Genomic DNA, 26,243 nt, shown 5'->3' with positions numbered 1-26,243 from the left:
GAAACACACCCAACAAATGGAGACTTTACATGAAGACCTTCAACAACAGAAAAAACAAATCTCTGGGATTGAACTAGCACTTAATGATATGGATTGTAGGCTACAAGAAGATGAACATAATATAGAATTCTTATTAAAGCAGAATACATTACTTCAGTCAAAAGTGGATGACTTGGAAAACAGGTCCCATAGAATCAGAATATTTGGTTTGCCTGACAACATTGAAGGAAACAATATGGAAAAATTCCCAACATCCTGGCCACATGAAGCTCTTGAACTTCCAGAGACTTTATCTTATGGCATCGAAAGAGCTCACAGATCTTTAGTATCATCTAAAAACAGCAAGAATAATTCAACAAAATTTGTGATAGTAAGATTTCTTTTTTCTCACGATAAAGAAATGATTCTCAAATCAGCTTGGGCTAAATCTCCCACTAAAGTAAAGGATAATATCATTCGTTTTGACAATGATCACTCTCCTATGGTCATCTCTAAAAGAAAACTTTTTTGCCTTTAATCAAAGAACTCAAAAAATGCCAAATAAAAACCCATCTGTTATTCCCGGTGAGACTGAAAATTTTCCTCCAGGATGGACCAAATGTATTTGAGGACTTGGATGCTGCTCTTTCCTTAATCAAAACAAAAAAAAATACTGGACAAAATTGAAGACATGGAATGGGCTAATGCAAGTCTAAAAAGAATAGCTGACAATGGTGCTGGGAAAACCTTTGACCAAAAAAAGAAATTAAGAAGATGAATATTTATTAGTTCCTTTGTCTACCTCAGTTCAGCTCTTGAAACACTTTCTGTGCCTTCAAAGGTTTACATCTCCTTTTCCTTATGGCTTATCTTTAAGTAAGTTAAATTTAAGGACTAAATTCATCTAAAAAAAAAAATACCAGGGGAGCATGCTTTGATATAATGCTGTTGTATTAGTGTATATGTTTTCCAAATGTGGCACTGCCATATATTTATTTATGCTTTACTTTTGGGAATAGATTTTTCTTAATTTAATCTAATTTCCTTAACATAGTTAGAACAATGTGTACTATTTAATATTCTTTATTAGTTCATTTCTTAACATGATTTTACAGCAGTATAGTCTGAATAGTTGAGATATATTTGGGAGGGATAGTGTGGCTGTTTATACTGTTAGATGCTATAAAGTTAAAAAAAATGTGATCTGCCTTTAATTCCATGCTTTCTACATCCTTTCTTTTTTATGTTGCATGTTGAATACACTGAGTTACCTGTATACTGTCAAATTCCTATCTAATTCTATACGTTGGATTGCTTGGGTATGCTTGCAGTTACTTCATATGCTGGGGACTGGTAATGTGGAAGGCCATTTGTTTTCATTAGTGTTATTTAATGACTATTTGTTTCTCGGCTTTCTTTGAGCCTTGTTTTAAGCTCGAGACTTTAACCTTGAAATAAAAGACAATTTTACTCACTGTTTCCCGCTGAAATGTTACAGTTTTCTTATTTTCATCAATGCAAGCATGGGACACCGTCTCTCAAGCCTTTAGGATGCTGGGCGGCTCGTAATGAGCATCATCATACAGCGATCGTGCTTGTCTGAACTTTGAACTCAGTTATGTTATCACTATTTCAGGATGGAATGCTTGAACATTACGAAAAGTGCCAAGTGTATCTAATCACACAGAAATGACTAAAGGACTTAAAACACAATGTAAATACTACATTTTCTATCTTTTTAAAGAAAGGAGGATGGGGAAAAAGAGATAGAAGAGAGAGGGGAAGAAAGAAAAAAAGGAAAAACACGTTCTAAATATTTGGTTATTACCTGATGTTCATTGCTGACAACAGAAGAACACAAAATAAACATAAGAGAGGGAAATGGAAATAAGGAAGTGTGTATGTCCAAACCTCAATTAAGCTAACATATAGTAAATCCAGGTTTATTTAATTCAAGAAAAAAATATAACGGAATGTGATTTTTATAGTTCTATAACAAGTTTTTCTGGCAAATTACATGATTTTGCAGTCTAGCTCAATAGCCTGTCAGTTTATATTCATATTGGCAACCAGTTGTATTACAATAGTATAACCTTGGTAGGTTATGTTTAGAATATATGCCAACCATGATATATCTGGTTCTCAAATCTGATTTTATTCTTTAATTTCATCTAGTTTACGAATGCTAATGCCTATGTATACATCCACATGATCTGCATCCCAAAGAGAAATACAGAATGCATTATGAGTTCTGTTGCTGGATGAATACTATGACCTCACAAAAAATGTAAATGGGGGACTAAAGTTGTGAATTAGTTATATTAATGGAGTAAATTAGGTGGATGCTATCTGCATTACATTTTGTTTTTTTAATAATGGTTTACAAATGAACTAATGTCTCTATAATATATTTAAATGGCAAGTGCTTTTTTTTTTCATTCCCTTCTTCTCCTTTATTAAACATTACCCTCTTATGCTTATATACAGCATGAAGCCATTACATGCCATGTGGACAATAAGACACAGTAGTTAAGTAATCTAATAATGCTACTGGTTTACTTTTTATTACTGATCTAGCTCACTTACTTAAACTGTTGTATACATACATCATATCATCATTTACACTTAAAAGTTACTTACTGGTATGAGATGTACTTACACTTCATAGATATAAAAATACAAGTTCTTTTCATGAATTAATGATTGTATACATAAGAGGGGAAATAATGTATGACTGATATAACTTCCTAAGTTTGTTTTAGTTCACTTAGAAATGAATGCCTCTTGTGGTTTAAATAATGCAGTACTTGAGAATTCCTTCAAATGCCTTACAAATACACTTATGATTATAAACCTAGATGATTAGCTGTTGCTACTAGATTGGTGGTTAATGCTACTCAAATTGGGAGTCAAAACTCCAGAAGGGTTATGGGCAAATTTAATGGTATGTATTTATACTCTATTAGTTTGTTGTTAACTTTGCTGATGTTCACTATTCTCTTTGTATTGAAAAACAACAAAAATGAGTCATTTGATTTACTGTTTCTTATTTGGTATAAATTAACCGACAGTATTCCTCATATAGTCTTATGGAAGAAATTATTATTGGTCAACCTACTTCTTATACACATACATGATTTCAAATGTTCTTATTAAAAGGTATTTCGATTAATATTAATGGTTTAAATAATCTGTGTAAGAGAGGAAGTTTATTTAAATATCAAACTTCATAAATCTCAATTAATATTTCTGCAAGAAACATTTAATATCTGAAGATATAACTAAACTTAATACCAAATCATATATAGTATTAAGTTCAGAACACTCTCAAAAGAAAAGAGAAGTAGCTATTTTATGGAGCAATACAGTTCCACTTCTTAAGATAATTGATGTATATAAAGATAAAGGAATGTTTTGCTCAGCTACTATCGAATTGAATAGTAAAATATATACTCCTATTAACATATACTGGTTACCTGGAATTGGGATTAATACGGTTGACCAACATCTAGATCAGATTGTTCAACTTTCTAAAGGCAATATTATATTAGCAGAAGATTTTAATTGTATTTTGGACAATAAAAATTCTAACACTAAAGGCAAAAGGAGGATCTCAGCATCAGCTAAATTATTAAAAGCCTTTATAGACTCATATCTGTTGAAAGAAACCAACAGTTTTGCAGAACCAAGCTCTATTTTTTAACTTCTACTCTCATAGACATGATACATACTCAAGAATAGACAGTTTTAATTTCTAATGAACTGACATAGTCTAACACAAAGGTCATTTCATGTCCCTTATCAGATCACAATTCTATAATGTTCGAGTTAGTAACCAACACAAATAATATTCAAATTAAGAGAATACCTGCTTATATTACACAATTAAAAGACTTTTCATCTCTACAGAAATTCAGAACTTTATTGCTTTAAATACTACAATTGACATTTCAAAATATAAATTTGGGATGCTTTAAAAGCTTACCTATATGGGAAAATCATTAATTAGTATAACAAGAAAAAGAAAATGTGAGATACAGAATTGCAAGACATACAACTTAAATTAGATAATTTGAAACTCAAGGGAGAAAAGGATAAAAATGTTAAAGAAAAAGATCATCTCCTTGAACAATAAATATTTAGAGATTTTAAATCATAAAACCATGATTAGCTTAGAAACATTTAAATTTATAAACATTTCCACTAACCCTAGATATTTAAATGTACTAGCTAACAAAACTAAGACTAAACAAGCTTAATCATATCAATGAGATATTCTCCATAAGAGAAAGACAGTCTCTGATTTACAGAATATTCTAATAGAATTTAGAGAATTTTTTTCTTAATATTAAATCAGAAACCTAGGATAACTGACTAAAGAAGAGATTAAAACCTTCATCAATAAATACACTAAAACAGACTCTCAGAAGAACAAGCTGCCATCGTAGATAAACTTACATCCTTTAAGGACCTTCAAACTCACATTACCAAACTAAAACAAAAAGCGCCAGGCAATTATGGCATTATTCTAGAAATTTATAAGATCTTGCCTAATAATGCATTAAAATTACTCCATAAAGTCTTTAACATCTTTCAAAACAAAATTATAATTTCACCATCATGGAAATACACTTTTATATCACCAATATTGAAGTTTAATAAATATCCCACTAAATGTTACTCCTATAGACCAATCTCTTTACTGAATATGAATTATAATATGTTCATGTCCATATATGCAGATAGGCTTAAACATTTTCTTCCAACACTAGTGAATGAACACCAAACAGGTTTTATAGTAAACAGAAACGCATATGATAACATAAAAAAAACTATTACCTTGATTGAATCAATTACACTTTGATAGTCTGTGCTTCAGCTGAGGGGCTGTCCTGCCTTATATAAGTGGTACATTTTGTTTTTGTTCTGCTAAATACTTGAGCTTTGGCCAGCTAAGATCTGCCTGCAATCAACTGGACATATAAGTGAATTTAAGTACACTTTTATCTGCACTTTTTTCATATAGTACTGCATTTTATGTGTTTTTGTTATTACTGAATATTAATTGAACTGAAAATTGCGGCTCTCTGTCTCTACAGTTAGTTCCCACCTCCCCTGCCTGTTCTTCTTCTGGTGTTAGTCCTGATTGCTTTAAAAATTGCACGCCCCTCTTATAAATTTGTATCTGAATACTCCTTCAGGGCCCATCTCATTTGCTCAGTCACCTGAGTGCAGTGAGGTCATATTCTGATTTCAGGCACTCCTGTGTACAAAGAGAGCATTTGGGAAGAAAAAAAAAATTTCTAAGTTTGTTTCCTGCCTTTCATGTAAGTACTCTAGTCCACATACATATTTAGGTTCATAGGTTACTATTAGGCTAACTATCCTTGGTGGGTAATTTTACGCCTAGACAATCACACCATGTGAGAATCAAACCCTCCACCTTGTGTCTAGAAGGTAAACACCTTAAAAATTATGCAAACCTCCCAACCCCATGAGTGAGATTTAAATACCCTATTGCAGAAAATTTCCTATTGGAAGTTAAGGTGGTCCCTTGAAATGCAAGAACATTTGAAGACTATTTTGTAGTCTGATGATATTACTTTTCTCACCTAGGAGTCTGACATCAGGTTGAACCAGTACATTTTGAACAGACTTAACCTTCTGCCTATGAGCTGGGGAACAGAAGGTGGGGCTACCCTATAATCACAATGGGGCAGCACAAATTCCTGGTAAGGGGAGGGCCATTACCCCTCTCTCTTGCTTGCTGTCTGTCCTTGCCTCCAACTGTCTCTCTCACTCCACCTGACATTTTAAAGGTTTCCTTTTGTCTAGCTTGATCAGCCCTAGTTTGCAAAGGAGTAGGATATAAGGGGATAATTGCCATTACAACTGAGGCTGGGTGTCTAAGAAAAAAGAACTCGTACAGTTTTGTCTTGTTTATATATATTTTTAGACACTTTTCAAGTAAGAAGACTGAAAAGACAATATTTCTCATGATGACATTTAGAACTCATCTCTCTCTACACACTGTTTTAGTAATAGCAGCCGTAATAGATGCATCTATTACACCATACTCACATTTTATGACATGCTTAACCAAAATTGTGGTCTGAGTTTTTCAAAGTTCATTTTCCATGTTGAGTTGAGAGTATTTGTAGTGTCCACAAGTGAGTCTACCAAACTTTTTTTTCACCAAAATGATCTAAAATGCTTGCCTTCTGTTATTTTACAAAGTGTTACTGGCAGATGCCAATATAAAACCCATTCTAATAGCAATGAAGATGCATGATTGCTCCTCTAATGCACTGTGAGTTATCCATTTAATCTTTGCTTCCACCTTTTTTTTTTTTTTTTTTAATATAAAATCAGTTGGGTTTCTTAGGTTGCAGAAGGCAGAGTCTGGTTCCAAGTAAGATTTTCAAAATAATTTTCAAATGTCTGGAATACTAAAGAAATAGCAAATTGTTTTGGGCTGGCTCAGACATTCCATGTACCTTTAGTGGAAAGCTATGTACTTTTAGGGTCCAAGGATTCTGTAGACACCCACTAAGTACTGTGATGAGGAAAAGGAACTAGAACACAGGATTTTTCCTCATCTGTATTGCAAAGAAAGGAAGCATAAATCTGAGAAGTACAGGATAGTCCATCAGCTTCATCCTTGCATTAGACAAAGTTCAATGTCGAATGTGACAAAAGATCTTTTCATTTTCACTTGGAAGTGAAGTTCAGAAGTGATGGACCAAACTACTTGGGGGGAGGGGGTATTAAAAAGAAGTTATGTACTCACCATAATATTCCATCTGTGTTGTCCATTTTCATTCTTCCTCAACTTATGGGTTCAGATCCAATCCCTCGGATCAGACTCAGCTGTTGCAAAAGCTTGTGGCAACCAGAAAACTCTCGAGCTACTCCCTTACCCATAATGCACCAATCCCAATTACCTCAGATCTTGTTTGCCAATACTAGCAGAAAGTAATATTGCAGTTAGAGACAAGAGACTATATCTAGAGCTATGTAACATGAAATGGCATACTTAAGTATGTGGAGCCACAACGGACCCCGGGAACTATCGCCCTATAAGCCTGACTAGCTTGGTCTGCAAAACTATGGAGTGCATCATCATGGATCTCATTAACAGAGACATTGGAAACCTCCAAACACTGGACTCTACCCAGTTCGGCTTTGTTAAGGGCAGATCATGCCTCCTAAACCTGGTGGACTTCTTTGAGATTGTTAACAAGGCTATAGACTAGGAAAAGGTGGTCCACACAGCTTACCTGGACATCGCAAAGCCCTTCGACACCATTCCCCACTCAGGTATTATAGACAAGCTCACCAGCCTGAACATAAATCCCTACGTCACGAGATGGGTTGCCAACTGGCTCACGGACAGAAACCACATGGTAAGAGTTGCAGGAGCTAGGTCCGACTCTAAACCGGTTGCAAGTGGCATTCCCCAGGGCTCAGTCCTAGGCACCCACCTGTTCAGCATATACTTCTCAGATGTACAGGCAAGCACAGGACGACTATGGCTGACCAAGTTCGCAGACGACTGCAAACAAGGGGCTATAACTGACTTTGCGGATGACACAGACATCCTCCAAAAGGGTCTCACTGAGAGAGATACCTGGTGTCAAAACCATGGCCTCAAGCTAAATGCCAAAAAGTGCATAGTCATCCCCTTTGGAAAAAACAAAGTACCCACAAACCACCACATAAGTGGTAGTCCCCTAAATATGGAAGACGTAATAAGGGATCTGGGGACCCAAGTAGATGGTAACCTCTCCTTTGATAATCACATTGCCAAAGTGGTTAGAAAATCCTTCTATGTGGCCCACTTAATCACAAAAGGGTTTGCATCCAGATCGAAAGAGGGCACTGGGCCCCTCTATGTATCACTCATCAGACCCACCATAGAGTACAATGCCCCATTTGGGATGTGCCTTGCAAGACACCTGCAACAACTGGAAAGACCACAGAAGTACCTCAGCAAGAGGATCACTGGTCTCAAGTAGATGCCCTATGCAGCTCGACTGAAGAAACTCCAGCTGTACTCTGTTGCATACCGCCTACTCAGAGGTGATCTCTGCCCGACATACAAGGCCATGTCCAACCCAGAATCGATGGACATGCTCCACCTAAAGAAAACTATATCCCCTCGAGCCACACATTCCAGGGAACTAAACATCACCACAACAATAAATAGGACGTGCTGGAAGGACAGATTCCTGCCCCAGAGACTTCCCATGCTCTGGAACAAGATTCCAATCTACATTAGGCAGAGCTCCTTGCTAACTCTCTTCAAGAGAAATCTTGACAAGTGGATGGGAAACAGAAAGTTTACCCCAGGGATCACTTTAATGGCTCTGCTGGACAGAGGCACAGGGAACTAATCTAAGAGGGCAGCAAAAGCCAACACATTCCAGCTAGGCTTATAAATGCCTTTGGCCAGATAACCTGGTACCTACCTATGAACCTATAAAAACACTATTTATTCCAAGAGTTTTTAGGGCAGGGTTTGGTGGGAGAGCAGTTGAGGAAGAATGAAAATGGACAACAGAGGGAATGTTATGGTGAGTACATAACTTCTTTATCCGATGTCAATTTTTACTTTACCTCAACTTATGTGACTGAGTTCCCAGCTACCTAAATCTCCGGGTAGATTCAAAGAAGGAAATTCTTGAACACCTCTGATCCAAATGATGCTCTGCCCCTGGAGACCATACCCAACTTGTAATGAGTAACAAATGTATGGGGAGTAGCCCAAGTTGCTGCTGCACAAAAGTCATCCATGGAGGCTCTAGACTGGAAGACTGATGACATAAGCCAAGGCTCTAGTGGAATGAGCTTGTAATGGTTTAGATACAGTAATGACCAATTTGTTGCATATTTAGGAAATACAATTTGTAATCCATCTGGCTAGGGTAATTTTGGTTACAGATTTTCCTAGTTTTATGTCAGAAAGAGACAAATAACTGGCCAGTCTTCCCGATATTTTCTGTTCTGTGTAGATAAAAACATAATGGTCTGTGAACATCCAATAAATGTAATGTAACATGTATTCACCTTTGTTAGAAAATCTGGGGAAGAATAACGGCAAATTAATAGACTGATTTATATTAACCTTTAAAACCACTTTATGGAAAAAAAAAAAGGACACATTAGTGTGTAAATCGACCTTGTCTTTGTGAAAGATCAAGTAAGGCGGCTTCAAAGACAATGCCCAATGCCTGAATCTCCAAAATTCTTCTGGCAGAAGTAATGGCTACAAGAAAGTACAGCTGTGTACACTTACCATAAATGTAGATGATCGAGTGTATTCACTGTTGCAGTCATCACACTTGGGTTATCTGCCTGCAGGCAGCCCCCAGTCGGCCCAAACACCAGAGTCTTGGGACCCCTGCGTCGGATGCCGCCTCCCCCTCCACGACGTCAGGCCGTCAGGGGTACAAAACACGCAGCCAACGCCATTACATCAGTCTTTCTTGCCCTAAATGTCAGGAGCCCCCAAAATAGGAAGCTATTACATGGTGTAGAACACCTCCAGTAAAAAGTAAATACCCCTGCCATACAAGATGGCCATAAAGAGGATGGGTAAAAAGGATAGAGAAAACCAGGGGGCTGAAGGGAGGGAAATAAGGACTGCAACAGTGAATACACTCGAACATCTGCATTTACGGTAAGTGCACATAACTGTACTATGTTCTTCGTGTTTCACTGTTGCAGTCATCACACTTGGGTTGATTCCCAAAGCTGAGGAAGGGTGGAGGCAGTCAAGAAGTGTTGGGGCTGGCTAGCAGGCCTTGTAAGACTGCTGTAGCAAATCCAGCTCTGAATTTAGAAAAAAATAGTTGAGTGGTAATGTGTGGTGAAGGTGTGTACAGAACTCCAGGTTGCAGCTTCCAGGAAGTCCCTGGTGGGGACCCCCCCCCCCTGAGAAATGCTGTAGAGGTTGAAGTAGCTCTAGTGGAATGAGTTCTGATCCCCAGAGGGGTAGGTTTTCATGGTGCTTGTAGCAGAAATGGATGCAGTGTGCTATCCATTTAGAAATAGTTTGCTTCGAAATGGCTTTGCCCTCTGCCTCTGTAGCAAAGCTGACTAGTAGCTGGTCAGATTTTCTGAAAGGCTTAGTCCTATCAAGGTAGAACCTAAGCTGTCTCTGTATCCAGGACTATTTGTAAGCTTCTGAGCCCCCAAACCGTTCTGTGTGGGGCAGAAGCCTTCTAGCTTAATTTTGTTTCTTAGAACTAGCCATTTTTTTTTTTAGTTTCAGCACTCAAATCTGTTTCTTTGAGCTCAGCACTTGCTCAGAAGTCATAAGCACTAAATAAGCTATAAATTACTACACACTCAACTTTCCTCACTTGTCTAGAGGAAAGCAGTTTTTAGTACTTAATAAATAAGCACCTATCCAGGCATGTCTAAGGGTCAGCTCCCGGTGTTTTTTCCTGTCTACCGGATGAATCTGGGCATCTTGGGGAAATGCAGCAATTGCCTCATGTACACAAACAACCCTCTCCTCCTACCACCCAACACTACAACCTGTGAGAGATGCACTTATATAGCCAAACTGGAAGTAAAGCTCTCTGCACCAAAGACTGGAATAGACAGTCAAGAGGAGAAGGTAAACACTAGCACCACGCCACACTCATCACATAGTCCCACAAAAATCTACACCAACAAAACACTCACATAGAAACACAAAACACACACCTACATTTGCGGAGGCTCTCAATAAAACCTGCCCAAGCAAGAGGGACCTCCAAAGCTGAAACGCAAGCAAACTCCACCCCAACACAATCCAAATGACACATAGCCCACAATCTCAGTGTGCCACTAAACCACAGCCCATAAGGCATAACAAAGTACCCAACACTCTAATCATAGGTGACTCTATAGTCAGGCACACTGATGTTCCACTCACCAGGCTAAACAAGGAGAAAGTTACTGTCAGCTGCCTGTCGGGTGCCAGGATCTGCCACATAACACATGCACTCAGGTCACTTCACAACAAGTACAAATATGACTCTGTCATTGTCCATGTTGGTGTGAATGACCTGAGATGCACCTCCCCGGACTACATGAAGAGACATGGAGGAGCTCTTTGATCTTGCAGCCCAGTCAGGTATGACCCTAGCCCCCATTAGCATCCTGCCATCACCCAGAATGATACCACAGTACTACGACAAAATGATTGACTTCAAAAATTGGCTAAGCTTCTGGTGTCATTCTAAGGGGATCCAGCATTTGTCTGCCTGGGATGACATGATAGACAGACCACGATGCTTTGCCAGAGATGGCCTGCACCTGTCACCCTTGGGATTCCCGATACTAGCTAAGGCTCTTGCCACCCCATATAGTGCCTTTTTTAGGCAAGGTTCAAATGACAAATTCACCACCGTAACAGGTACAAGCAAGCAAAATCGGAGGATAATGCTACTCAATGCTAGAAGTCTAAACCTCAAAATGCACTCACTCGAGGCACTCCTTAAAATGGAGAACATCGACATCTGTGCAGTGACAGACCTGGTTCAATGCTCCAGAGAGCATCCCTGCATTACCAGGCTATAATTCATACCACACTTTTCAGCCACCTAACCCGGACCGAAGTACTAAAGGTGGAGGCGTGTCCATATTCATTAAGGATATCCACACCTCCAGGCTAGTTGCACAGCATAATGCATCCGAGATTATCCACGTGCGACTAACTCTGGGCAAGACTGCAATCCAAACTGTAGCTTGCTACAGACCCCCCACCACCACCACCACCATGCCCCAGGATTCCCACTTTTCATTTCCTGATACACTGGAAAATATTAGGGTACAACCCAACACCCTAATAATGGGCGATTTCAACTACCCTACCATTAACTGGGAAAACTACTCATGTACCAACTCTTTCGCTCAATGTTTTCTAGAATTCATAAATTCCAACGCCTTGAATCAACTTATTCACACCCCCACCTGAGGCAGCAATATTCTAGACTTGGTCATTGCCAACATGGGTGACTGGTGTTCCACACCAGAGGTCAATTCCTCGTTGGTAAGATCCAACCACAAGCTAATCACCCTAGACATTCAAAACTCACCCCCATTAGGGAAACTACCATAAAAAACTTCTCTAAAGCCAACTTCACACTTAAGACAGAAGTGGCAAACGTCATGACACCCATGCAGACGGACAATAGAAGTACGACTGCTGAATCCTACACAGATGCACTTTATAAGCACTTACAGGAGTGCATGGATCGTGCTATCCCTAACAGAACCAAGATGCTATCCTCCAAAAAAAAATGAAGCCAATCTGGTGGTCCTCTGCCATAAACAAACTCTACAACAGAAGAAAGAAACTGTTGCAAAAAAAAGAGTAAAATCCCATGACTGGAGGAGCTCCCTGGTCAGCCTCAGTAAGAAGCTGAGATCCCTCATAAAATCCTTCAAAGCTAATTACAAAAACAAAATTGCCACTGACTCTAAAGACAACCACAAAGCATTCTATAGCTATGTCAAGAATATCAATGGCAACACTCTGATCTGCTCTGAGTTACAGCACAATGGCACTAAATATACAGAACCAACTGATATTGCCAACATCCTGGCAGACAGGTTCAGTACTAACTTTACCCCCCTCTCACCCCCTAGAGGGCCCATCTCTATACCGGAAGAATGCAAAGTTCCTGTAATCATGGCTGCACGGATACAAAACACACTCTCCAAAGCAAAGAACACAGCATCCATTGGAACTGACAATATCCCAGGCTGCATTCTACACGAACTACAGAACGAACTGGCAGTCCACCTAAGTACCATGTTCAATCATAGCCTCACCTCCGGCTTTGTGCCCACTGAATGGTGCACCATAACAGTTATCCCACTCCACAAAGGGGAGCCACGATGGAACTACCGCCCCATTAGCCTGACAAGCCTGGTCTGCAAGGCCATGGAACGTATCATCATGGAACTCAAAGACATTGGTAATCTCCAAATTCTGGACCCCACCCAGTTCGGGTTTGTAAAAGGCAGATCATGTCTCCTAAACCTGATAAGACGACTTTGAAGCATTCACCAAAGCCATAGATGAGGGTAAGGTGGTTCACACAGCCCATCTAGATCTCGCCAAGGCTTTCAATGCCATCCCCCACTCTGGAATTATAGATAAACTCATTAAACTAGGTATAAATCCCTATGTCACAAGATGGGTTGCCAATTGGCTCACGGACAGAACCCTCACTGTGAAAGTAGCAGACTCCAAATCTGACTTCAGACCAGTGACAAGTGGAGTACCACAGGGTTCAGTCTTGGGTCCTCTCCTGTTTGTTATCTACTTCTCTGAAGTACAAGCTAACACAGAAGGTCTTTGGCTAACGAAGTTTGCAGAGGACTGCAAACTGGGAGCCATAATCAAAACTCCTAACAATGTGGGCATCCTACAAAAGGGCCTCATTGAGACAGATGCCTGGTGTCAAAGCCATGGCCTGAAGCTCAATGCCAAAAAGTGCATTGTCATCCCCTTTGGTAAAAACTCTGTACCCATGAACTACCACATAGGTGGTAGTCTACTTAACACCGAAAGTGTGATAAGAGACCTTGGGACACAGGTGGACAGTAGTCTCTCCTTTGATAATCACATTGCCACAGTGGTCAGGAAATCCTTCTACATGGCACACCTCATCACAAAAGGTTTCTCATCCAGAAAAAAAGAGGTCATTGTTCCCCTCTACTCATCACTCATTATAGAGTACAGCGCCCCTTTTGGTATGTACCTCACAAGACATCTACAACAACTGGAGAGGCCACAGAAATACCTCACAAAGAGGATTACTGGCCTGAAACAGATACCCTACGCAGACCGTCTCAAAAAACTCGAGCTTTACTCCGTCGCATATCGCCTACTCAGAGGCAATCTCTGCCTAACATACAAAGCTATGTCAAACCCAGAGATGATGAACATGTTCCACTTAAAGAAATCCCAATCCCTCCGAACTACATGCTGTAGGGACCTAAACCTTGTCACCACATTAAACAGAACACGCTGGAGGGATAGATTCCTGTCCCAGAGACTTCCTATACTCTGGAACAGACTACCTATGTCAAACAGAGCTCCTCATTAGCACTCTTCAAGAAAAATCTTGATGATTGGATGGGAAATAGGAAATTCACCCAGGGGATCACTTCTGTGGCTCTGCTCGACAGGGGCACAGGAAAACAATTTTCTTGGGTGGCGAAAGCCAGGCTACCTTTTTGGCAAGGCTTATATAGGCCCTGGGGCCAAATAGCCTAGTACCTACCTATGAACCTATAAAAGCTTAACACTAATTAGTCTTGATATCAATTGTGCTTTTGATTCGGTTAACTGGGATTATTTATTTATATTATTGGGAGAATTAAACTTTTCTCAACACTTTTATAAATCTTATTACACATCTATATAAAGAAAATCAAGCCTGCATTAAACCTGGTACCAGTATATCTCAAAATATACCAATAAATAAAGGAACTAAACAAGGATGCCCTTTATCTCTTTTACTTTTCACATTAATAATGGAACCATAGGTGAACTTAATTAGGTTTGATAAAGACATTGAAGGCTTCAAATTAAATTCTAATGTGTCTTCTAAATTACAAATGTTTGCGGATGACATACTTATAACTCTAGGGGGTAATAATACATCTATTACTGCAGTCTTCAGAAATACAGAAGACTTCCAAAAAATCTGGACTAGCACTGGTCCAATGAAGCTCATATTACACAATAAATATATAAAATATTTAGCACAGTCTAAACAGATAATAAATCTAGGTATAGTAATTACTAATAATATTAAAGATACTATTCAAATAAATTATAACAATAGTTTATTTGCAATTGAAAGCCTTATAGATAAATGGAAAAAGATTTCTCTTTCTATGAAGAAAAACTCACAATTATAACAATGATTTTTCTCCCTAAAATACTTCATGTTATACAATCAATTTCTTTACTCCCTCCAAAATTAATAATCAAGAAATTTAACTCAATGATTCAAAAATTCTTATAGTTTCCAAGCAAGCCTAGAATTGAACTAACCTACCATATGACAGACTGGGCCAACAGAGGTATAGATTTGGCCAACCTGGAAATATATTCAATTTTATCAGTGATTATCCCTTCTTATAGATGTTGAATACACTGCAAAATGGATGGAAAAAACATTTAGAAATATTATCAGGTGATATAAATAGCAATATTAATGCTCAAAAAATTAACACTGGTGAATAATTAATTTATCACGATATTAAAATATTATTTCTCTATTTATTCTTCTCACACTTATAAATCTATTTGCTACACCTTTAAAAAACTTTTAGAAATCATATATTTACAATATATATATATATATATATATATATATATATATATATATATATGTATAAGGATTGGTTGTTTCTCCTTTTCCCTATAGCTTACACTCAAGGAGTTATGTTCTCATCTGATTACACAAAAATGCCTTTATTCAAGCAAAAACATTTAATATATTAGTATCAGATGATGATAAATGATGATTTGAAATCAACTGACTATCTCAAGGTTGAATTCAAAATGGATACACTTTTATGGATAGTCTTACAAGAAGGTAGACATTATCTTTTAAATAAACTTGACTTAATGTCCACAATAACAAACAAGTCAATACCTAAACTGCTGTATTATTTGATGCTATCCATCTCCTACTAAAAACAAATTAGCACACATATAAAAGTAATTAATTCTGATTTAGATGTCTGTTCTGATAGTTACTGGAATTACTTTTCCTCTATTAACAATTATCTTCCTAATGACCAAGACAAGCTAAATATATTGCAATCTGTCAGTATGACCATCATCACCTAATGGAGATTATTCACTTGGAAGTATATTTACAGAGCATTCCTTACTCCTTACACTATAAGCAGATTTAGTAAGAAGAACGTTATATGTTGGAGATGTAAAAAGGAAGTAAATGCCGATTGGTTACACGTTTTTTGATTGTGTAGATTTTAAAAATATTGGGAAGATATTAATATCTTTTTACAAGCCTGTTTTTCTGATAACTTTGTACTTTCTAAATCACTTGTTTTATTTAATACACCAGTTCCTGAAAGTATTAGGAAAACTAAATACCCTTTGATTTGGTCTATATTGCCTGTTGCTACATAAACCATAACAAGGAATTGGAAATCTAATAATTCTCCCTCATTTTAAGAATTTAAAAATCTCCTCATTGAAGTCTGTCATTTGGAAAGGTTGACCATCAAATCAAGCACTACTAGGAATACAATCTTATATAATGTGGAATAAATTATGTGAATTATTACTAAAAATATTTTGACGTTTTTGTAAACGGTTAACATATACCAATACTCATATGTTACACATTTGTGAACATCTTTGTAAACAGTTTAGTTACATGATTATTTTACTTTATTACTCAATTTGAAAACTGTACATTTTCTATAGTAATATTTATTTCTTTACTATCAATAAAGTTATTTAAAAAAAAGCCAGTTATTAAAGATAATTATTGTTTGTTTGTGTCATGGCATCATTTTTGGCAAAGGCTGAACACTAGCTGCATACCAGACTCAAATGCATACTCAGAGCTTTGTCAAAACAGCCCAAGGATGTGTCTTCTCATGTTATTTCAAATCTACATGTACAATGATCTTATGTGTATTTATGGTGAAGGGACCTGAGAGCCCTAGTAACCGGTCATATTCTATAAGTGGAAAAGCAGCTGTTACCCTTTCTTGCACAGCCTAGTGAGTGTGGCACCTATGTACCTTGGAGAGAGATGAGTTGCCTAGGTATACAGGAGATTACCATAGCAGCCTGCAGACTGGAGAGCCCTTATGGGCTTGGGAAGGCAGCTGTGCATGTGTGTGTGTGTGTGTGTGTGTGTGTGTGTGTGTGTGTGTGTGTGTGTGTGTGTGAGATCTTTAAGCTGTTGAGTTAACTGTGCCAGGTTTGTGTTTTCGAGGCCTTTAAGGCTTGGTTATAGAATTCTTACATACTTCTGTAGACATGATTATATTTTGGCTAAGAGGCATGAGAGAGTACAGGTTCTGACAATATGAAATGCACTGATGTTTTTGTGAGAAGCTAGCCTTCAGATTTTGTTGATATCTACACCTCTCGTGCCGAATTGGTGTGACACGAAAAAGGAAATGGTTGTCAGTAAATATGAGGCAGTTAGTGCATTTTTTTTGAGAGAGTAAAGTGCTAATAAGCTTGCAATGGAAGGAGTAAGGCTGGATTATGGCCCATATTTGATGGATCTAGTAAGCAAGAGGTAGGCTGGCAATAAAACAGCTAAAGCAGTAGCAGTAGCTGCAACTACAGGTTTTATAATCAGTTAGAAGCACTTAGCATTATGTCTTATAAGGCCAAGAATGGAAGTGGGGGAGAAGAGAGAACTACCTGGCTAACAATGGGATAGGCTGTGATTTACTTAAGCTGCATAAGCAAAGAACTCTGCAGAAAACACTCACTTACTTAGCTTAAATCAATTTGAAGCAGCAACTATCAAAACTAACGTGGCACAAGTGAAGTGGAAGAAAGAAGTAATCCCTTTCCAATGTTAAAAAGGACTGGCTGGACACTTGTACTTTGATCAGAACAGAAGCAGCAGTTATTATTAAGGTGGACCAAGGTGATGAATGAAGTGCAAGTAAACTCTTTCCTAAAGTTTAAAGGGATTGTTTGGGGGTATAATCCGGTACATTTAATAAAGCAGGGGCACTAAGGCTGAAGCTTGGGTACACTTCAAAATATTTGCTCTGTAGTCCTGCCAAGTGAATTACAAAGGGGCACACATCCCCACATCCCACCAATTTAAATAAGGAGAGGTAATTGGCCAAACAGCCAAACAGCAGCTCTGCACTTCTCCTGGGCACTGGAATTTCACCCATGACACAGCCAAGTTCCTTTACTTCACAGAGCAACTCTGTTTTCAACAGAAGTACAATTTTTAGCAACTGCAATTGAGCAATCAGCAGTAACTAGAAGTAACTACAGAACCTCCAAGTTACTTCCTCTCTCAAAATAACCTAGATGCATAGCAGAAGCAAACATCATTAAACACATTTTGCAATTAAAAAAGACAGCAACAGTAGATCCAAATAAAGTCACTTTATTGGAAGTCAAGTATTAGTAATTTTGTCAATAAATATGTGTTTTTTCTTGCATACCTTCTGGAAGAAGAAAGATCAAGTTTTTCATCCTCATCTTCACTGCTGCTGTCACTGTTCTCAGACACCTTCTCTGGTTCTTCACTTTGTGATAAGAGTGTGGCTGACTAAATGGAAAAAAGGACAGTACTTACTTGCTAAAATACATGCATATCGTATGTAGATAGTTTAAGGAGTTCCTTGCAGTATTTGAAAAGATCCCGAAAGACTTGGGTGTGAGCAGATAAGGAGGAGGAGTCCGAGTTCTACTTCATGTCTGTGAAAGTTTACACAGAACATGCTTACTATACACAACAAGCAATATTTTTGTGCACCACTATTTTCACTAGCTAAAGTAAACAATATACATAAAGTATGCTTGCCACCTGCATAACTCAATCTCAATTCTGCTAACAAAACACCAGCATTTGGCACAACTCCCACCAGCCAAGCAAACAGCAGGAGTACTTCTTCATCCTGACTAACCAAACAACATATGACACCAAACTCTCTACATCTTTCTTCCTATAAGAATGGCAAACAGCAGTTCCCACACACCCCATCACATTCACCTCCATCCCCAGTAAATACTCAGAAATGTATGAGCATTATCCTCATCACCCATTCAACCCCAGCTTCAAAAGTCACCAATATCTGTGTGATCATCTTCATCAGAAAAGGAAACAGCAATGTCTGTCAATCCATGTATTTAATAAATAGCACAAGTTGTACATAAACCATTCATAAGTGCCCCTTCTCATTATTTCAGCAAACTGCAGTGATTATATACCACCTGTGTACTTCGATTCTAACCAAAGCAGGAATGCCATATGTGTCACACACACAAGTGCCTCCCTTTCCCACTGAACAACTGAACCATGACATCTATGTATACACCATACTAGTCAACTGCTCCTTTTCTTTTTTATGAGTGAAACCATACCACCTACACATCACGCTCCTTAACTAACACATTAATTTTCATTACTTAACAGACAGCATAGCTGGCACAGTCTTTTTCACTTATGCACTTCCATCTCACTAAGTAATGAAACAGCAGCAAACACTTATTCCCTCTTCGACCTTACATAAACCCTAAAACACTGCAAACAGGAATTTATGACCATTTTCAACCTAATCAAATGGAATGCCATTTAAAAAAGTCTAATTACAGTCCAGTTACAAAGATTCAACTAAACAAAGATACACCAACTCCATGACACAGAGGCCTAAAGCCTGGTCACCCAGCTGACTCAAGCTAAACCAGTGATTCATGCACTACAGAAACCACATAGGGAGGCTGAAAGGGAGCAGCACACATCAGATCACCTTTAATGATAAAAGGGAAGTAGTCCAGTCCACTGCACTGCTGACACAGACTGGAGTAGATGGCAGGTAGAACAGCATGCAGTATATATGTGAGCAAAGGCCAACTGCACACATATAATGCGGTCATTACTGAGCATGTGTGCTTATCTGTGAGTGTGTGCAAACAAGCATGTGTATTTCAGGGGTAGAGTTGCATATCTTCAAAGCAAACACGCCAGCTGCCAAAGAAAAGGAAGTTAGGGTACATCATTAAACACCATGAAGATTGGCTGGACAAGGGCTTTGTGTGATTCTCTCTCATCTCACCCTCCCCCACATACCTCTCAACCTCTTTACACAAAAAATCTGGACAAAGCCCCCAAAATAGAGACACATTTTAAATACTACTCTAATATAAAACTAGAAAGTTGCTAGAATAAAATGGTCTTGTGCTACCATGCATTTTATGAAGGAAATGAAGTATGAAACTCAAATGCCTGACATTATTTAGTTAATTCACTACTCACTGATTTGCTACAAAAATCCAGACAACCACAACTTTTGAGGAATAGACCATAAATATGGGTCAAAAATCTGGACATTGTACACAAATCTGGACAGTGAGAGGTATGCTCCCCCATTACAGGGACCTGGAATTACATGATCAATAGCAGCAGATATTAGGGAAATGAAAATAAAACAAAGAAAACTTTAAACAGGTTGATCCTAAACAGCAGAAAAAACATCAACTGTCATTTAGTAATGAGGAAAAAATTAGGTGTGAGGTAGTACAAAAATATTACAGAAAACTGGAAAGTTTCTGAAACTGTGACCAACAAATACCATAAATGCAGAATTCAACAGCTATCCGCAAAAAAAAAAAAAAAAAAATGCTTTTTACTAAGCCACACCTGCAAAGCCTCTTGAAGATGCTGCACTCTCTGCTTCAGAGGTGCCTGGGAAGAACAGACAAAGCAATAGTGTCAACCATTTTTGATTCTGGCTGTCCTTTCCATAATCCTCACATTTATGAAAGAGGTTTGACATTTTTCATAAATGGGAAGATTAAGAAAGATGTTTCGGACACTCTCTAATAACAAGTAGTTAAAAGGACTCTTATTTTTTTTTTGTTCTAAGTCCACCCAATTTTAACGGTTACTTTGCCTCTGTAGCTGAAAGGGTTATTTCATCTTACAAAGTGCCAATCTGCAGAATCATAACACTATGTTTTGACATTATTTCAGATCAATAATTGAACCATGTCAATGAAAAGTGTGGAACTCCGAGTCATCATGAAGTTCATATTCCTGCAGAAGAAAACTCCAAAGGAAATCCATGAATAAATGATGCAAACATTGAGTGACAAAAGTGCCCTTCTTACTCAACTGTGAAAAAGTGGTGTGGAAACTTTCAGTGTGGAGAGTTTGACCAAAGACGCAGCAAGGTCTGGGAAGCCTCAAATGATGTCTACTCCTGAAATTGTTGACCATGTCTATGACCTGATTTTGGCAGATCAGCGAATACCAGCTAAAACAATTGCCGAAATACTTTTTGGAATGACTAGTTACTGTTGACAAAACATGGTTACACCACCATGATCCTCAGACAAAACAACAGTCCATGCAATGGTGGCACTCAGGTTCACCAAGGCCAAAGAAGTTCAGGACCCAAAAGTCATCTATCAGACTATCTTCCAAGGGGCCAAACAGTTAATGCAGAATACTACTGTAACTTGCTATGCCAATTAAAGGAGACATTTAAAAAAAAAAAAAGAGAGAAGCTGCACAAAGGAGTTCTTTCTACAAGACAATGTACCTGTTCACAAGGCTGGCAAAACAATGGATGTTTTGACAAAATTGGGGTAGGAGTGCAGCACAGACCATCCACCCTACTCACCAGATCTTGCTCTGTCTATTTCCAAACCTTAAGAGTTTGAAAGGGTGGCAATTTTCAAGTGATTCAGAGGTGGTTGCAGCAGCAGAGCAGTATTTCAGTGACCAGACTTTAGACTTTTTTTGGCAGGGTTACAGAAACTTCAGACATGATGTGCCAAGTCTGTTGAACATCGGGAAGAATATGTTGAATAGCTTTTAAGTTTCATGGCTCCACATTATTCCCTTCTTAATCAGGCTTAGAACTTTTCAGTACCTCCTCATAGTCCATAAAATGAACGGTCATATCCCTATAACTCAAGATGTACAGTCATCTTAGGAAAGGATAACTGCAATGATCGCAACAAATGTATGCCCCCTTGAATTATTTCTTCAAATAAAATTCTTCTTTGACAAAATCAAAGAAAATGTAGTACTATAGTGGCAACAGTGGACACAAAATGGTTACAACCCTTAACAGTTCCTAGTTTAAGAGATTTTGTGGAACTTTTTCTGGAAAGGTGTCCTCCCCAACTAGACTGTATTACATGAATTAACAGTTATTTCTGTGAAACATTTCAGTGCTTTTGATGTATTTTTGCTTTTTTGCGAGGTTTAGTAGAATGGTTTAGTAGTACTTAGTGCAATAATCCTCAAGTGGATGGTCTGTAAGGTCGTTATTTTTCTTGAGGAATAAATTTGCAACATGGATACCATAATTGCCAATGAAAGAGTGGACACCACAGTACTGGCAGCAACAGCAGCTGAAACTTCATTAATTTGGTATCTCTGGCAATCTGGAAGGCATTTTCCCTTACTAGTTTGGTTTGGATTACTGATGATGTTACAGCAATGGACAGGGTTATGCACTATTTCTCTCCTTGAGAGTTACCAAAGTAGTGCAACATTTCTAAAAAAAGTGACAGCTTTCAAGGGAAAGCAAAGTATGTCAGTCAAGACTGATGGAGAAAGGATGACTTGGACTATCTGAAAAGTAGTATGAACAGTATTGTAACACTTGTTAGAAGTTTGATTCTGAATCGCGTATTTTATGACTGCATTTAGACAGATACTGAAAATCTCATGTTTTCTAGCACACATTATATACGTTTGTTTATTAATGAATATTTGCTAAAGTTTGATAAAATGTGGATGGTGAGGGCAGCTCACTCTGATAATATCTGACATGACACAAGTAGTTGTAGAGAATACTTTAGCCTGGTCTGAAGATATTATTTTAGTTTCAAGTAACAGACAGTTTTTAAAGGAGTGGATTGTGAAATTATTGTGTCAAGTAAAGGAGTTTGGATGAGAACTGCAGGAGTGCATGCTAAACACTTGTATGACAGCTAACCAATACGAACTGGAAATTTTGAGTATGCAGCTAAGCAAACTAGATTCTAACCCACCTCCTTTGGAGAATCAATTTGTCTTGGGGGGGTAAGCTGGCCCTTGCCTGCTGTGTGAGCTGGTTCATAAATATTTGAAGGAATTTAATGGCTAAAGATTAGAAAGGTTATTAATAACAGTAGTAACCCTCTCAGTTTGAGAGCATAAATGTTGAATATCAATGTTTGCCTGTACCAATGACTAACTGTCAAACTTGTTGAACAGCTGGTACTGATCCACAATGGGGAATAACCTGCTTTCCTCAGCTGTATGCTATGTAGGCATGTAACCCCTGCCAAAAGTGGGATGATGTTGCCTTTCTGGTGAATGAACACAGCAAGCTGACAGGACATGCCTACATTGAATGAAATACTGGAAAAGGTGTGCTTTCTGACCTATGATTCATCAACACTAATATATACAACATTAAATGTAAATACAAGCTAAATGGATGCTGACAATTCTGGATCACAAAGATATGTCTTTCTGGTTTATAGATTGTTGCTTCTGAATTACTGAGAAGGTTACAATTACTTTGATGTTTTATGACAAAAAGGGAGGGCGTAGGATGACCTTCGCACTTAATATAACTGGTCAGGCAGCAAGTGTTTATAAGGTGAATAACAGAAGGCTTAATGAAATGAGAAGGGACTGGGTCAATGGGTGTTGCCTTCCTAGTAAGATGTAAATTTAAAAGATGGGTACACAACTCATTTTCGTTTTAGGAGATTCTATTTCTTACGTGACACATTCCAACAGAGTAAGGAGGAAGGAATGCACTGATACGAGTCAAAGTTGCTGTAAATTTAACAGTTTAGTATCATTGACAAGGTAATGTGTAAATATGTTTGTCACTTATCATGACAGTTACCAGAACTTTTATCAGTCTTAACCATAAATTTTTAATTTTTGGGGCAGTGGCATATTGACACCATGCTATATTAGAGCTGCTTACCTACAAAAATATTAAGGTAAGTGCCAGTTTGCAATATGTGGATGACAGACTATGCAATACACTCAAATGTAATAAAAGGTTACAAAATAAAGCATTCAGAGAAGGTGTTATCAAGAGGAACTTAATGATGTCTGTAGCCCTAAAACATGGCACACTTCAAGCACACTAAGGGAAAAAGCTGCACTAGCTGATTTTGTATGCTTAGCTGCATACTCAAAATCTCAGCTGTATTACAGAAAATATATGACTGAAACATCACTACTTAGCATAATTTAAACAAGCTCATGGCAAAGATCTTGGTCAAGTTAATCCGATTTCCTTGACCGAGTGATGAGGGGAATGGGAATTTAATTTTTCACTCTGCATTCCATTGAAAAACGTGCTTGCTTAAAACTGCAAGGTTCAAATCTGCTCAATCATTTCGGTGGAATGGCACTGTGGCCTAAAGGGCTTTAGTCAAACAGGTTACAATAGAAAATACAAATGGTAAGAGCAGAGTTTTGCAGAGTTCTGCCTACAGGTCATATGCCTCCAACAAAATCTATATTACAGTGGTAATGGTGTCAGGAGCAGGCTTTAATGGTATGCAGACAAGACTAAGGTCTGCAGTAGTCAGATTAATTATTGGAAAATGCACAAACTAGACACTGAGATGCAGAACTTAGAAGATCAGGATAGTACTACAGGTGAAATTCATTAAAGAAAAATTAATCCAGAAATATTATAATACGGTTCTTGTGTGAAACAGAGGGCAACAGTCATCTAAAAACAAGGAATATGTTATCAAAGCTTGCTTAAAGCAAGCAAGAACCAAATAGCAAGGCAATGATCAGGTATCAAGGACAGAAGGAGAAAACAGATGGGAATATGTCATTCATGTGTTACAATCCAGAACAGAAAAACAATGAATACAATACAGACCTGCATAACACTGACAAGATTTGAAGTACTACTGGATGTCTGGAACTGTTTGCATGTTTAGAAGTGAGAAGTAAGGACACAGGGTGCATGAAGCAATACTTTCACAAAATGGTGGCTGGGCTAGGAAAAAAGGCAGCCATCCAAGATGGATTGTATGGGTTACTGATCTTCAGTATAAGCACTGTTTTCACATACAATAAGGGTTAACACTAATAACAAGAGAAGCTACCAGTACTTACCTTAATGAAATGGCCATAAAGCATATTATTCTTGTCCTGTCCCTTTTTCCGTGGCTTTCTGTTGGAGATCATTCCATTCTCTTTCTCATCAGAGACCTTCTTCACCTGAACACCACCCTGCATACACCATTACAGATTAGTAAGGCCAAGAATGACCTCCTAAATTACCTTAAATGACAGACACAATCTGGGAGTGCACATACAAAGTTCCAGAAAACAATATCACTATCAAAGACCATCACAAATCTTACCTGTTCCCTGGTTGCCTTGATGGTGTGCAGTTTTAGCACTCACCATACTCGTACTTTCTAAAAGATTCATGCAGTATTCAAAACTAAGTCTACTGCTAAAAATGTGTACAATAAATGTGTGCCTAGGGTACAATGCCTACCCAGTCAGCTAGCTTGATTGCATGCATGCAAGGTGTTGGCCTTTTCTAAATCAACAACTTGGATTTATATGGCAACACAAGCAATAAGCAGTTGGCTGGGAGGAGAAGAAACAGATGCCAGTGCTCTCTGTTCCCCAGCTGTTGTAGAAAAGACAATCACTTTAGAGGAAATTCCAGGTGGAAGCATCATGTACCCACTCACTCTAAAATAAAGCACTTAAAACAGGAGCACAAGCACTGACACAATAGTTCAATTCTGGGTGAAAAAAAAACACCACTCAATGTATGCAGGAAGCCAGATAACCAGAATCAAGGACTCTCGCCTTTCAAATTGTCTAGCTTGATTTCATGCACTGCACAGAAAATTTGCTCATGAACAGGAGACAACATGCAACAAGAGGGATGCCATCCAGTTTAGTAGGTACAACATCCAGAAGAGGAATAAACGAGCAGCTAGCAAATGGCAGCCAAAGAAGTCTCAGACAAACGGAGGGGAAGAGTACCTTTCCAGAAAACATGCAAAAGTACAGTTGTTAAAGTAAGTTAACAGAAGACATTTTAACAAATCACTGTTGCAGTAACTTCTAGCCAAATGGTACTTATATCCTGTCAAGAATTGAATTTCCAGCCAGATAATAAAAGCTTGTAATGGGTGCCTTTCCTCACTTATAGCCACTGGAACACAAGAGTGACAGTACAAACCTGGACATACAGGTTTGAAAATTCAGGGCTTTCTTGACCCAGACACTGCAGCACAGCATAAGTGTGTGTGTGTGTGGGGGGTGCTGTATTAATGTGTGCACCACCTTTAGGATGAGATGTTAAACTGGGTCCCCATCTGCTTGAGTTGGTGATAGGTCAAATGGATGTTAAACAGCCTACAGCATCCATCGAAGACAGCGGAGACAGTTCCCTGGTGTCCTAGCTAAATTCTCCTAATTGGTATGAATATCACCTCATGTGTCCCCTGAAAAGAGGTCTCTAGCCTACTGAACTTAGTC

General features: G+C 38.2%; 1 protein-coding gene across 6 annotated transcripts in view; it reads right to left on the bottom strand.

Moving 5' to 3' along the window:
- Positions 1 to 26,243, bottom strand: part of GPATCH4 (G-patch domain containing 4) — a 254,414-nt gene that overhangs the window by 115,646 nt on the left and 112,525 nt on the right. For 4 of the 6 annotated variants that reach the window (XM_044079770.1, XM_044079772.1, XM_044079771.1 and 1 more), the window contains 2 exons: positions 24,852 to 24,968; positions 18,190 to 18,296 (listed from right to left, as the gene is read on the bottom strand). In XM_044079770.1, the coding sequence (XP_043935705.1) occupies positions 18,190 to 18,296; positions 24,852 to 24,968 (224 nt within the window). The remainder of the gene's footprint in view (positions 1 to 18,189; positions 18,297 to 24,851; positions 24,969 to 26,243) is intronic. The other 2 variants (XM_044079773.1, XM_044079775.1) reach the window with 1 other exon arrangement.

Source organism: Protopterus annectens, chromosome 8.part0 (genome assembly GCF_019279795.1).
Source record: "Protopterus annectens isolate FY-2018-M chromosome 8.part0, PAN1.0, whole genome shotgun sequence".
In the NCBI taxonomy this organism is placed as follows: domain Eukaryota; kingdom Metazoa; phylum Chordata; order Ceratodontiformes; family Protopteridae; genus Protopterus; species Protopterus annectens.
The sequence above is the reverse complement of the archived record's forward strand: the minus strand, read 5'-3'. Positions and strand labels throughout refer to the sequence as shown.